Here is a 16,449-nt window from a genome sequence, read left to right as displayed (position 1 = left end):
ATATACACACGGCCATATTTAACGTGAAATGCTAGAAATTCTCTGATTGGTTTGATGTGCAATGATATTCATGAAATATATTTTGTAATTTTGCCCCTTTTTGTTTTGTTTAATCTTCAGCCTTACATCAAGTCATTTTGATATATAGATACTTCACTTACATCACAATGACTGAGGTACTTGTTCATCCTTTGTAGAGAAATATTTTCAAAATGTGTGCCACAGACTTCATGCTGTTCAGTCTTAGATATATCTCACTTGGTAAATTAGGTCTTGCTGTATTAACACTTGATAGATATTACAACAGAGTTCCATTTACAGGATAATTGTAAGGAATACATTACCTGCGATTATTTTTTTTTTTTTGTTGCTTATTTTGATTTAATGCTAAAAAAAAAAGAAAATGAAAGGGAATTATTTTGTTCACTGCATTTTGTGTGCAGGAATTTCATGCTATTACAAGTGATATGTTGACTATCAGTAAGATGACAATCACATGGAATTCTTCCAACAAGACTGAGCCCTGGAGATTAATTGCACAAAAACGTTCACTTCTTCTATTGTTGCTGAATATAATTTTGGAGCAAGGTTCGATAGAAGTTGACTCATAATATCTCCCAGTATCTGTAGACAAATTGATCATGAGTTCTGAGAATCACAGAAGGAAAATTATAAATTTGAATTGAAAATGCTAGATTACTGATTTTTACTAGATGTCGATTTAGGTGTGGAGCAGGAATCAACACAATTTGACCAGTGATAAGTTTCACTTTAATATGTATTTAATTGTTAAACAAGATAAAGTGGAAAAAATTACAAAGCAAAACAAACAAAAAGATTACAAAGGATAAAGCTGGGACAGAGATGAGGCGTTGTATGCATGATGGTCAAATTCCACTGACCAGTCCGATACTTTCACCACTCCTGTTTGTGTAAGCGGATCCGTACTTTCAATGTGCGCATTGGTCGGTCTGGCGGCACGAAACATGAGTATCATTGTATCCGTTGTGACCTGGTTGTCGTCTACGTTTGAAGGACATATCTGGAATACCACCGTATTATCATTGTACATATTGTGGTAATGAGTGTAATCAGTTGGCATGTAAGACCGTTCTTGTTGTTGTTTTCTTGGGACTTGTTGTGTAGCCGACTCATAGGGGCTTCCATGTTGCATACCTATCCCAACAGTCACAGACCATAGTAGAGAAATTACATCATCTCTGCTATATGATGTGCACACCAGGGTGCTACAGACACCACATACCTCTTGTCCAGGGCAACAGAAACTTGCTGTAAGGCAAGTAAGATGACTTGGTGCTTGCCACTTATGAAGCCTTCATCCAGGGGGCATTTCATGAAGCGTTTTATCAGATCTTTTTTTTTTCTGACAAAACTGTTATAAGCTACTGCAATCCTTGCATCCGATTGGCTGAAAGCAAATATGTCTGACAAGTTTGTTGGACGAACGCTTCATGAAATTCCCCCAGATATCTAAATCTGGGAAAGTTGAAATATTAAAGATTAGATCGATTTTGTTCACACCTATGTTTATTATCATCCTGATTATTTTGGTATCATGATTCTTCAGAACATACATCAAGACTCTTGCAAATAAATTCAGCAACATCGATTTTAAATGTCAAATATTGTGAGGTCATATATCACCCTTTGTGCATGACAAACTTTAAAACAAATAAAAATTATCTAATAAACAAAATCAAAATAGAAGGATACACCTGTCAATCTCAAGACCAATGATACTCAGCTATTGATGAGAACAAGATATTCAAATTAACATGGCATTTATCTTTTGTAATATTTACCTTCACCTTTTTGAGGCTAGATGTACCTATTCCCCTGTGTGGTATATTTCTGCTTCCTGTAAGCACCAGGTTACTGGCATATCACATACTTTTCACAATACTTAAAAAGTTGGCTATCCACTATTCTGATGTATTCATGTTGGGATATAAAGGGTGAAGCTGATACAGACAAAAGTTAACAATTGTTATCATATCTTTCTTTCTTTCTTTTTTTCAACCTTGTGATATTTGAACATGCTAGTAGGCCCTATATTGTAAAGTGTTTGTGTGAATGAATTGGTCCATACTTATATGGGACATAATCAACCATGAAGGTGAAAAAAAGAGGGTAGAATAATAACTGTGCAGGTCATTAAACAATGATGATTAGGGACATGTACTCGGCTTAGCTGTAAATGGTGCATAAATGCTACTCATGCTACTCGTCTGGACGGGCCCAATAATGCTTAAATACTGATCTATGCAGTGTCCAAGTGTACCACATGTGAGTGTGCAGTGTGTTTGTGTGTGTGCGTGTGTGTGTGTGTGTGTGTGTGTAGACAGTTTGTCTAGACAGGTGTGTATTGCTGCCTTCACGGTAGTATCGCACTACTCATTATACCCTTGAACCGGCCTTCATTGCTGAGAGAGAGAATGAGAGAATGGGGGGGGGGGGGGGAAGAGGGATGAGGGAGGGAAGAATGGAGTGGAGATGGAAAGGGAGACATCAGTGAGTTTGAAAAGAGAGATGAATAGATGAAGAGGCATCAATATGGAAGGAATAAAAAAAACAGCAAAAGAGATAAGAGGAGGAAGTAGAGAATATGGACAAAGTAAGGTACAAACTTTGATAATGATGATAAGATAAAGAAGACAAGAGGCGAGTGGAAATCAATACAGCAGTGGATATGGGAGAAGATTTAGGAACTGGCAGAATGAAAGATATTTAGACAGAGACAGAGGAGGAAGAAAAGAACCTTAAAAATTGAGACACATTATTGCTTTGAAAGAGAAGTTGAGATATAACAGGGAGAGATAGAGAAAGAGAGACAGGGAGAGATAGAAAATAAAATCACAGGTTGAATTAACCCGTTGAGGACGGACTGGTTTTGCTATAATACACGTTTCCCATAGACATCTGCCCAGGTATACTCTAAACCAGTCTTCAACGGGTTAAGAAACAAGTCCAAAGAGACCCAGACATTTTTCTCCTCAGTGGCGTAGGATGTATGTATGTGTCCAGGAGGAATAGCAGAAACCAAAGATGTGATACGAAAGAGGGAAAGCATATATAACTAAGGCAATTATCAAATATAACTGAGGATAGATTTAGTATTGCCAATGCAAATGACAAGCAGAGACTGACATACGAGCATGCAGGGCAAAAACACGATAGAAAAAGATCTGGAGAGAGAAAAGAACGTGAATTTGCAGATTGATTAACAAAATGTACAAACACTTGAGTGTATACATGCAAAAGAGAGGTACAAACATGGAATTAACAGAGGCCAATGGAGCAAACATAAATGGATTGGCAATTTTAAGACAGCAATCAGCAACATCAACTCAGGAAGAGAGAGAGAGGGGTGGGGAGGTGGGCTGGGAGAAAGAACTATATTTTAGACAGACAGACAGACAGGCAGACAGTCAAAGAATGTCTTTGTGTTTGTGTGTGTGTGTGTGTGTGTGTGTGTGTGTGTGTGTGTGTGTGTGTGTGTGTGTATCATTGTGTATGCATGTCTCAGTCTGCAGTGGGAGAGGACACCAGAATGTAATGCCTGGAACCATGTTACAGTGAGGGTGATGTGGTGTGGCCTAAATGGAGACTGGTATCTGGGTTAGATATCAAGTAATTGCAGTGCATTGTCCATAGGGTGTCATTGCGTGAGGATCAATTATGCGAGCCCACTCTTTTCAGGGTAGTCAGTGCGTGGGCAAGGACAGCATGACACATAGATAAAGTATGGACCATGTATTACCACCAATGTGCATCTGTCAAACCAAGGTCAAGTTTTAAAGGAACACTGTGAAACTAGATTGAGGTTGGGTAACCCTTGAGGTACCATTATGCAGTCCAGGACCCAACATTAGCAGTGGCCTGGTAGTCTTGGGTCACTAAAAATCTATATCAGGCTACCATATTTCACAGGAAAAAAAAAAGACTTCTTTGTTGTTCTAATCTGGTACTTGAAATTCAAAATAGGTTGTTGTGTTTCTGCTTATTTTGGGCCACCAAAATGTCAGATGTAAAGATTTTAGTGGCCCAAATGGGCTACCAGACAGAAAAAAAGAAAGTTAGTTGTGAGCCCTGCATTATTCATGTTGTTGCATTGTCAATTTCATGTATGTTTGTACCCCACCGATTTCTACATTCCCAAATTTGTCCAGTTACCAAACAATCTATTGTTCTATTGCCTTTTGTGTTGTCTATAGATGAGATTGCATGCTAGACTGAGAATATTGATTACTGCTCATACTGCTTTTTCCCTTTTTTTTTCTTTTGGTGCTATTTAGAGTAATTTACAATTGTAGGAATATGAGGCAGACATAATGTCTACTGTCTGTCTAAAATTGGGTTGCTGTCTGGGCAGAGAATATTTGCAGCAGCAAAATGAAAGTGTCTTTTGTTGTGTGTTCCTGATGGGATTTTGCAGAAAATGACATCACATATTGGTACAATATGAGCAATTGTGTAGAAACTACACCACATGTGCCTACCTATCTTCTACCAATTGCAATCCGATGACCAGTTAGGCAATGGGGGGGGGGGGGGGGGGATAGGATTTGTCTTAATGTGCGTCACAGTCATATGAACTGGTGTTAGATATCAATATATGCCTGGGAATATCGTCCTACCCTTCGCAGACAGTCCTGCACAACAATCAGCAATTTCGTGATGCGCTTTTTTGTATGTGCATTTTTGTGGCAATAGGCAGTCTTCTTCCACTGGACAATGGCCTATTTTGTTATGATATTGCAATAGTGTCAGAAAAGGCAATATTCTATTGTGCCCGGGAATTCTTTACCTGGAAATTGAAAGGAATGACTGAGATCATTGGGAGTGATTTATTTCACATATACCCCTATGTAGAAGAAAACTTCAGAACTACTGTCTAAAGATGTATGTAAGCAAGTCGGGTGAGAGGTTTAAATTATCTATTTATTTTTTTTATTCCCAGTAAGTAAATCATTTCATCATGAAAGACTTTCCAATGTATTTTTGTACAGGTGAGCTGGAGGAAATAATCTACATATTTTCTTCTTGTTCATCATTAGGTGATATTAATAAAGAGCTATTATGATCTCGCGTATGATTCCGAACTACATTTCTATTTCCCCTAGTGTTATATTACAATTTTCAACACTTCAAATAATGTGATTTGCAGGTTATCAGTTTGTAGATTTTTTGTTTGTTCTGTGGTGTATCTAAAGTTGAAATTATATTGCTTTCATTATAAATGGCATATCTCAAACCATTGATAGTCATATGAACAAAATTGATATATGTGATTTCATGGAATAGAAAACACCCTTGAATATATCTCTCATGAAGATATGAATTCATGCAGCAAAACACTTGTCTATCATTCTTGTTGATTTGTGGAAATCAGTCTGACATCTATTTGCAAAAAAAAAAAAAAAATGGAGATTGAATTATCAATCAGTAGAGAGGGGAAAAGTATTGATGGCATCCAAGTGTATGTTGCTTGGTTACAAGATTTCCTGCTGAATTTTCATGTATAGGGTGCAAATTATTCATCAAATTGATAAATCTATGAATCGGTAATTCCCCAACCTTCCCACCCCCTCCCTCAATCGAGGCACCTGTGCGAGATACAAAATTATAAATCTGGGTAGCCAATATTTATCCTCCGCCTCATTTACACCGACATGCCAGTGTCACCCTGCTATCGCCACGGCGATGGGTAAGCATGAATGCCGAGTGCACTGCATGTAGAGTTTAGCCTTTCCACCAGTGGCTATAATTAGACGGACACTCACTGGAAGGCATTTGCTGTTGGTTTTGTTATTTTCTATTTTTGCCTTGCTTGCCTTCATACTCACATGGCGTAAGCTCATGCGTATAAGCTTGGCTATACAGCGAAATCTAATTTTCTGGTTATATGCCATTACTCACCGCTGGGCATATTGGACTATTGGAATCTTGATGGCATGTGTAGACCAGGTGAGGTTGGAATCAGTGCAGACCATAATTATCGCTTTGCTGATAAAAATTGGATATGTGTGTGTGCTTTGTTTGTTTTGATAATTTGTAATTTTAATTCATTGAGGTCATAGGATAGTGGTTTCATTTTATCATTCATGGATGAGCACAGAATGTGATGTTGAGTGGTTTATCTTTAATCTATAGTAGGCCCTATAGAGAGTGCAGATAGAATGTTCTGTTGAGTAGATTGGAGAATGTATCAGAAATGGAAATGACTTGGTTTTCACGTAGAGAAATGAGTGTATTGATAAAACTGGATATGTGTAAAGGTTGATATTGATTGGTAATAAATGTGTGCAGTATACGATACCATGTACACGTCTGTGTGCAGCACGTATTAATTTGTCAGCGATGTGAACGGAGTGATTTTAGTCATTGCTATTGTACCTCTTTCATTGAACTTACATGTTCCTTTCTTTACATTCATGAAAATACATGTAGGTGATGAGATACAAATTTAGGAAGAAATAGATAAATCATTTCATAGAATTTCTTCTACACTGTGATTTACTTTAAAAAAACTGTTACTTCTAGTGTAGAGGCTTGTATTTCATGAACTTGTATTTTTTGTTTGGTTTGGTAGAAATTGTATTTTCATGTTTCAAATACAGAGATAATGAAGAAAAAGATGTTTTGTAGATTTTATGCTCTTAGAGGAAGTTGTATGGTCAGTACAAAAACTGAAACTATAAATACCATTGTGTCTAGTATTAATTTTTGTATGATATTATTCACTGCACATTGCAATTCAATGGGAACAAGAGAGAGAGAGAGAGAGAGGAGATGAAGAAAGAGAAATAGAAGGAGAAAAGGGAAATATTGATAAAACCTCCCAAAAATGTATTTAATCTGATATGGAAACAATTCATTTACTCTTAAGTGTGCTACAGACATGTTCACATTGTGGGTGCAATAGACTTTATATGCTTTAAGCATCAAATGCCCACAATAGCTATTCAATCAATATTAGCCCTTCTGTCTTATCTGTGAGATTCTGTGTGTTGTGATTGTTTTTAATGTATTTTTTTAACAACCCAGACGATGTTTACAGTAGGGAGAACAGGTGTTTACTCCACGCTAGTTTGAACACAGGGTGCATTTGAGCATTAGTGACCTTTGTATCTGGGATATAGTGATGATACAGCATGCTTGCTGTTTCCCATTACAACCCACATACCTCCAGGCTCATAACTAATGCTGGATAATTTTTATGATAAAATTTAATGTATGGACAGTGCTGATTAAAGCTGGAGATAATTCCTACATTGTGTTTATCAACAGTTTTTATACAAGCACTTTTTTATGTTATTGGCTTATTATCTGTATAAAAGAAAGAAAATCCAGAAGCAATTTAAAAGATGTTTTGATAGAGTACAAATAATTTGTATTGGCCTACATTGTATTTCCTTATGCATTAAAATGCACTGGGAGGCAAAATCAAATCTAGTATTTTTGAGCACCAAACTTTCATTATGCAGATTATTCACTAGTCAAATCATTATTGTTCAAGTATCAACACACTGGGTCGCCTTACTTATTATTTTCTAACACACACAGGCATACACACAAAAGTGTCCAGTGTCAATAGGTGATTATTCATATTACCTATTACCCATCATGATAACTGAAAGTCAACCAAATGTAGTAAATGACAACCAACAACATACATGTACATTTGTACCTTCTTACACTACGCTGCGACAAAATATCCTCCTTATACACTAACAATAACATGTCCAGAAATTGGACATGTGTATGAAATTGTAAACACACAATAACATACTGCCTGACCACACACACCCCTTTCTCCATAGACGGTGCATCAATCACGCCTCCATCCTCATCGAGGGCATCTCATATCTGGAGCACAGTTTGGGGACACAGATGTTCAGCTGTGTGCTCACAGTTGTGAACCCCAGAATTGATGTCAAGGAGATCTCAAAGGAAACGCATGAAATGTTGACCCTGCATACACAGAGGAAATGCACAAATACCGTTGTGTGCATTTTAAGAAGGAATTGTAAATATTTGTGCAAGTTTTGTCACTTGTAATCAGATCGTTTGATCAAAAATGGTTCACATCTCTAAAGTGTAAAGGAGGAATGATAATTCCAGGAATTTTTTTTTGTGTGTGTGTATGACCTCACCTGTAAGATTTTTAAAACTTCTTGCTTGTATGATTAGTCTCCATATCAATGAATGACTTGCATCACAGTCTGTTATTATATTTTGTTTAGCAAACCTCAGTAACTTCTGACAAGACATTGTTACTTTGGTATTATCAAGTAATTTGTCTTTATATCTGATGCACCTGCAGTGAAATTCATATGCAGCAGAGCAAAGTTTGTTTATGCAAACATTGGCTGTAGAAACAAAACAGAACAAACCAGAACAACAACTTTGAACATGAAAAATTTCTGATTCAGTCTTCCATCTTGCTTGATCTTATCTCAAGGTTGTATTCTACTCACCGTCACTTGAGCAATAACGATGGAATTTTTCTCCTGCCGTCCAATCAGGTTACGTCGTTCGGAGACTGAGGAGACGTCTGACGCGGCAGATCGGCTGATCGCCAGGCATAGGAGACGGAAGAGCAGCGTGGATAGCTCCAGTGATGTGTTTGACTCGCCGGGCAGGAGTGGTAAGGAACAATTCCAGGGTTTTAAAGCAATCAGTGTGTTTGAGGTCACAGCCAGAGCACTATTTATGCGCAGTCATGGGACTTTCAGGTAATATCATAATCTAACATGAAGTGATTTTCTCTTTCGTGCATTCTATTCTTTTTTTTTTCAGTTCAATTCATGTATTGCCCATATTTTTGGACTTATTTCTATTTGTTATTTTGTTTGTTTATATATTTATTTGTTAATTAAATAATTCATATATTTATTTATTTATTTATTTATCTATTTATTCATTTATTCATTTATTTCTTTATTTATTTGGGGGTGGAGAGGAAGAGGTAGATACATTTTTTGATACAGATTTGTTTACATATCAAAAGTCACATGAAAAATCCATAAAGATAATAAGGAGAGTTATTGGATGATTATGAATGTAGTATAAATTATAGTGATATAATGGTGGTGATAGTTATATTTGATACATTGTATGTATTAGGTTGTTTGAAGAGTTGATCTTTTTTTTTAAAGCATGATTCTGGAAAGAGAATGTAAAGAGAACATATACCTCAGGCCCAAAACCACTATTTCGGCGCAATTGGTCAAAAATCGTGTCGCTTATGTTCCTACTCACCTAGGAGAGATAAAAAGCTCTTTCAAAATGCTCCGGTGATTTTATGTGATGCCAAGGGACATATAGACAAAAACTGAAATCATTTCGAAGGCGAGATTGTACCACTAAGCCATCGGTGGAGGGTTAAGTTCGGCCAACAGGCTCAAAAGTGCATGTCGCCAACGATGATTTTTTATGTTTTCTCAACTTTGTGGGAAAATATGAGCATAAAGAAGAAGCTTACTCACAATTTCAGAAAAGGAGCCGAACGTTCTATGAAAACCTATCACAACTTTATAAGCTTATCATTCTTTAACAACAAACTACCTGATGGAAATGTGTCGCCAGATCTGCTGAAACATACGTTACCATCTTTGTACTGCAAACTTGGTAATGCTATTACAGTGAATACTACACAATTGTATTGTTTTTCTGACCAAAAGGGGTCTAAGTTTATGTTAAAAAATATTTCATCACTCAGCTTCAAAAGACATGCGACTGCAAATCTCGCAAATATAGATTTTAAAAAGGTAGATTTAAGAGAAGTAACATACGTTACCATCTTTGTAAAAAGTATGAAGGTGCATGGCTCTGAATGATTGTTCTAAAGTTGAGACTTATGGAGTAGATTGTCCTCATACCCATGGGTGGCAAAAGATTCATCATTATGTTGCTAACTTATACGATTTAATCCACAAGTGTAACATACGTGATGTAACTTACGTTACCACCAAATGACAGAAAGCTTAATTACACCATTAATTACCACCTAAATGTATATTTCTCGAATCTGTGCCGTCGATTTGAGGCCATGGGATAGCTCAGCAACCTCTTTTACTGGCATCTTGAGCATTGGCAGCGCGCAAAATACCTTTACATGATGTGTTGAAAAACTGAGTAAGTGTTTGATTGTTGGAAATGTGTTGTTGTTTTTCATAGAATCATGCTTTACTTCTGTTTATTGTGTGTTTATTAAGTCAGTAGGTTTCACCGTAAAAATCCAGTAATTACTTTGCTGTACAGGCTTATTCTTTTGAAATAAATCACTCAATTTATTAAGTAACGTATGTTTCAAATTTTGGTAACGTAAGTTTCAAGATGTTGTCATGTTAATAAAAGACAATCTACGGAAAATCCCATTTAATCTGAGACAATTTAATTGCTGCAGTTATGATGTTGATGAATTTCTACGTCAAAACATATCAAATTCATTTACAGCTGTATGTTCTTGTTTGTTTGGAGGATGCAGTAAAAGGGGACATAATCATAGTATCTTTAAAAAAATCGTTTGGTGGGCGTTGATGTTCAACTTGGCTTTAATGATGTCATATTTCAGGTATAAGCAATGAATTTAACATTGTTTTAAGAAAATTCAATGCATAGCTAATAAGATTAGAGATTACACAGACCTGTAATTCAAAACTAGTGGACCAGGTCCCTGCATTAATGTAGTAACGTAAGTTTCTAGTTTTGGTAACGTAAGTTTCATCAATTCATGTCATTGAAAAAGGATATTTTAGAGAATGTGCGTGGATAAAAATAACATTTAATTGTTCTAGAACTATTGTTGAAGGAATTCTGTAGGGAAATACGTCTTTTCTATTATATTTATCTTTGGTTATCATAAACCAATATGGTGACTTACTCCCTGACTATTTTTGAAGGAGAAAATAAACTCAAATTTCTGTCGTAATGTCGTTGATGATCTCAAAGTGAAGAAACACACATTTTGAATGAAGAAAAGGCAACAAAAATACAGTGCATTAGAGAAATGTAATTTCAACTACATTGTATTACTGTTACCATCATAGATCAGGCCTACATGATAATAATAATGATAATGATAATAGTAATTATAGTAATATATGTTTCAGTAAGCTATATGTTTAAGACATTAACATTTTTTGTTCTTCCTTCTCGTTGAAGTTATACAGTTGCAATGGGGAAGAGCAGTGCTAGGATTAAAACCCCATAATTATAGGGAACGTGTTAGCTGTAATCAGAATGGCAAAAAAGCATATCTCTAAGCAAAGATTCAAGAAAAAAAAACTTATGCCCGTCTCATAGTTAACAAAGAAAAGAAGCAAAGTTACACATCTTTTTTTTTACCCTACCACATCAGGGTAATTATAGGGGAGGGGGTTCAGGCTCCCCCGCCCCTTTGCCAGCAGTCAAAATATAAACAAAAGGAAATAAAAAGAAAAAAAATGAATCGCGGACTCACCCTCCCCCGTTTGAAATAAAAAACAAACAAACATGAAATTGGGCTTGTACTGGCAGCATCGAATTGAGCTGAAGCCTTTTTTTTTTACATTTCTTCAATTTTCTTTTCTTTCTTTTTTTTTCTTGCTTGTCAGTCGATGAAACCCGGCAAAAGAAATGAAACCAAAAAAAAAAAAAAAAAAAAGCATGGGAGCTTTTTATTTTTCTGCCCGTCAGGAGATTAATACTGGAAGTGGTCGACTTTCTCTAACTCCTGACCCCATCCCCAACCCCATAAAAATCCTACTTACGGGCCTGCATGCCTGTAATCATTATCAGTATCTTTGTTGTGCATGCATACCAACTTGTCACTTTTCTTTTTAAAGATTCAAAACATTTTTCCTGGAGACAATTTCAAGATACGGCAAGAATTATTAATGCAAGACTTGTTATTCTTGTTATCCTTGTGGATTATACTGTTTTATGCATACATAACAAGGAAAATCGAGTACATCATTTTACTAATGACAATTTCATTCATCCTACCCAGTATTGTGCAAATGAAACTGTGTAATTTGACGTTATTTCATGGACCTCATTTTGCCAAAGTCAACTTAGTAAAGTGGTCATTTATTTAGTTAACAAAGAACATTTCTCGGTTCCTTCTTTCCCTATCTCTCCTTTACCGAGTTCAGACATTTTAAATACAAGCAATACGGCGTTATTGTTCATTACGAAGCACTTTAACAGAGTAATCATCTCGTTTCTGCCGTTTCTTGTTTCATACAAGTGTTAAAAATTTTGTGAATACTATTTTATTGCAATTGCTATGTTCAAACTGTTCCTGCATAGAGTAACTGTTGCGACAGCTGATGAGTCTGCAAAGTTATGGATTCGAAACATATCTTTCAACAGCATGAAGATAACAAGTTACAAGACATCAATATGAAGATAACAAGTCACAAGACATCAAGCATACGAAAACTTTCATTATGATAAAATTAAAGTGAAACCTACGTTACCCACCACTCGTTTTATATTACACGTACATCATGACAATATTTTCATCCGTTAAGGCACGAAACAGCATGTTCCCAACTCTTATCATTTCAATGCCATAAATTCATAAGTATGAAGCCAATTGTCTTCAAAATATCAACAGTTACGGATTACTGTTCTACTCCAGAGTTTATACGAGGACATGTTATAAAGTCTTGCAGTTTTACAACTATTTTAATTGTTATTTTTGAGAATTGTATCGCCATAATATTGCGACATCGTGTTATAATATTCGTTCACTTAGAGTTGAAGAGAAATTAGTGTAAGAATATATACAAAAACCAAAAAGAAAATGTTCCAAAATTTGCTGCACATGTAGTAGTATTGTCTTTGTAACTTACGTTACATTAACGTGAAACATACGTTACGTGGAATCTAACGACTATATTTTTGCGCATATAGTTTCACATGTTTCATCGATGATACTCAAGAATTAGCTGGCAATTTGGGACTGATAAATGGTGAAAAATATTTTCTGAAGAAAGTCTGATGTCAAATTATCGAGAAAACAAATTAACACTACCTGTCTAAGGTTTAACACAATAGGACATGCTGTGTTCAGTATAGCATACAGGTCATTTGCCATCCTTCCCATCTGCAGGCAGCATTTACAAACATGGCAGCCGATGGTATACTTCACATCTGACGCATAATTATCTCAATCATAGAATGTAGTCACCAATCTTAAAGCATTTGAAATAGAATGACATGGTAACGTATGTTACATGGTGAAATTTACGCCCCATGGAAGAAATTATCACACCTTTAAAATAAAGCAAAACTATGTGTTCATATTTTTCAACTACAAACTTGAATATTTGTCTCGTGGATTGGTATAAAAATGAAACCTATTCTAACAACTTTAATTTTCCCGTTTTGTGATTGTCCAATTGTGCCGAAATAGTGGTTTTGGGCCCTCAGTACAGACGAAATAGAGAAATCGAGCGCTTGTGTGCTTTGAGTGCTGAATGGCACAGAAAACCCCATAGCATTGTACATACTGTCCAAAGTCCCTGGCACAGAAAGGGTTAAAGGATGTGTGATATCTTGCCCTTATTTCTGTGGTAACGTAGTGTTTCACAGTCACTGTGCCGGTGGAGTTTAGTAAGCTGGCACCATCTTGCTTCTGTAACGATGACACACACTCAGATTTTTCTTTTGCTGCTTTGATCATGTTAACCTTCCATTGGCACCATGTGGGCCCTTGAATGTGTCACTCCATGCTAGACAAAATTGCACTTCTTTTGTGATTCAAGGGATTTCCCAGTTCCAGAGAATATCTGCTCTTTTTTCCCAAAGATTTCTCGTCGTTTTTGTTGTTTATTATTGTTCTGTCTCGTCTTTGTGAAACATTAGATTTTGTGATGTTTTAACACAACAGAGGGAAGGACAAAAGAAAATATGCTATTGCTCAAGAAAATTGTGACTTGTGCACTATTTAAGCTAATTAAGCTTAACCCGTTGAAGACGGACTGATTTTGCTACAACACACATTTCCCATAGACACCTGCCCAAGTATACTCAGGACTTGTTCTCAACGGGTTAATCTTAATGACCAAACACAAATGAACAAAGAGACAAACTTCATAAGACTTTCCATGCACCCCTCACTTATCATAATCGATTCTGATCACCAATTCTTAACCCGTTGAGGACAAGTCCCGAGTATACTCGGGCAAGTGTCTGTGGGAAATACATATTGTAGCAAAATCAGTATTTCCTAAACTGTTTAAAAGTCAATGACGAGTAACAGCGCTAATACAATGATTAATTAAAAGCAGAAAAAAAAATGGTTCATTTTTCGTATAGTTCAATGTGTAGGAATATGGAATATAAAATCTATACAGTACTTTCATATCATTCTCAGAAATTGAGAGGTCATTGCAGGAACTTGTTCATCAAGGCATCGAGGAATATTGCTGCAGAAATCATTTCCTTCTCATCATTGAATTAGCACCTCTGAATTTCACTTCATTTAAGATATTAGAGAAAGATTAGATATAACTGGTTAACTTCATAAAAAATCTGCACAGGCTTGGAATGTGAAGAAAAAAATATTACACAAATTTGCCAACTTGAGAGAGAATTGGAACTCTACTTTTCTTAACTGTGTTGCTAATGTAGAAATCAGTTATAGATTTCACAAATAGGGAGGTTATTTCAATACTGTAATGTAACAAAAAATGACAAAAATAAATAAACGAACAAACTGCAATTTGAACAACAAAGTGCTCAATGAAGGATTTTAGTCTACCTTTAGTATTAAGTATTAGTTATTAATAAGAATATTATGATAAAAAGAAGCAGGATAAAAACTACTGAAATGTGGTTATGGGGAACTTGATTGGTTGACTCTTTGCATGCTGTGAGTGCCAACTGGCAGAAGAAAAAAAAATAGCGTGGCAATTTACACACTGTCCAAAGTCCCTGCCACAGAAGTGGTTAAAGGGATCGTACAGTTCTGGTTGAGACCTAATTTCAGGTTTCTAACATTTTTAGGTGAGATAATGAGAAATCTCATATAAAATATGAAAGAGCATGCAATTTTATGAGGAATTCAACGTTTATTTGATAAAAATTGGTTTTGAAATGGCTGAGATATCCAAAAAAGAATGATTCTAATAAAGTGTGGGACCCACACTTTGTAACGATCGCTTTGTTTTACTTTGTTTTTGGATGTTTCAGTTATTCCAAACCCGATTTTCATGAAATAAACTTTGAATTCCTCTTAAAATGGTATGCTCTGTGCTATATCATAAGTGTTTTCTTGGTATCTTGCAAAAATTTGAAAGCCTATTTCTCATCTCAACCAAAACTGTACTATCCCTTTAAAGGGGTTAACAGACTTTCGACACTGAATGCTACGTAATGACTGACATATGCCCAGATATTTCTATACGCAATGACACAAGTTTGCAATTATGTAAATGTAAGTCATAATTGCTCTCTCAAGATTAGATCACATTCCTGTGGAGGTTTAAGCGTCAATATTTTTGTGTACCTTCATCCTAGAGAGTGGTGTGCCAATAGAGTTTGTTTGTGTTGATCTTGGCTGTTGAATGATCTGAGCGTATTGTCAAACAGAGTTCCATCAGCACATGGTTTTGTGCAGATTACAGAAGAAGAATCAAATGTCTGTGGTGAAAAATATGCATCATCCAGATCTACAATTGTGGTGGAATCTTCAGGTTCATTGCAAAGTAAGGTTTTGAAATCTGAGCAGCAATGCATGTTTCAGAGTAAGTAATAATTTTGTCTAATACAAACTTCACTGATCAGCACAATATGTGTCATTCTGGGGCATACTTTCCTTCACCGGCAGGTGTATACAATGTACATGTACAGTATGTAGAGCATCAAACCAAGTACCAGTGAATAGCACAAGTCCGTTGTTCTGTTCTGTTATCCTGTATTAAGTTAACCTGTTGAGGACGAGTCCCTTGAATGCTCAGGCAGGTACCTATGGGAAATGTGTGTTATATAGCAAAATCAGTCCGTCCTCAAAGGGTTAAACATGGTAGGCTCTGTGTGAGATTTGTTTTTTTTTTTTTTGCCATTGCATGATGGGATCATCTAATATATGTTATTACCAGGATCATGAGGGAAAAAGAACAAAATGTCGACAAAATATCTCTACAAATTATGTCCAAGTGTATGGGCAGTTGACTGTTTGACGAATTAATTAATCATCTTATCTTGTATAACATACTTTCAAACTTATTGTTAACATATATCAGTATTATCAAATGTATTACTAATATGTTAGTATGTCTCAGCCCCCGAATGGCCCTGGAAGCATTATGCTTTCAGGTTGTCTGTTTTCTGTTTGAGCAGATATTTCTCTGTATGCCCAGATCTTGATAAGATTAAGAACAGCCACAATAATTAGTTTTTTTTTTTTTTCATCCCCCACACGGTAATTTA

General features: G+C 35.9%; 1 protein-coding gene across 1 annotated transcript in view; it reads left to right on the top strand.

Moving 5' to 3' along the window:
- LOC139738294 (uncharacterized) overlaps window positions 1-16,449 on the top strand; it is a 150,763-nt gene that overhangs the window by 25,705 nt on the left and 108,609 nt on the right. Inside the window, exon 5 of the mRNA XM_071648935.1 lies at window positions 8,550-8,671. Coding sequence (XP_071505036.1) covers window positions 8,550-8,671 — 122 coding nt within the window. The remainder of the gene's footprint in view (window positions 1-8,549; window positions 8,672-16,449) is intronic.

This window comes from Diadema antillarum, unplaced genomic scaffold (assembly GCF_040938485.1).
Source record: "Diadema antillarum isolate AM-2024a unplaced genomic scaffold, OU_Dant_1.0 seq00000733_RagTag, whole genome shotgun sequence".
Lineage (NCBI taxonomy): Eukaryota > Metazoa > Echinodermata > Echinoidea > Diadematoida > Diadematidae > Diadema > Diadema antillarum.
Note: the sequence above shows the minus strand (reverse complement) of the source record. Positions and strands in the feature narration are given on the sequence as shown.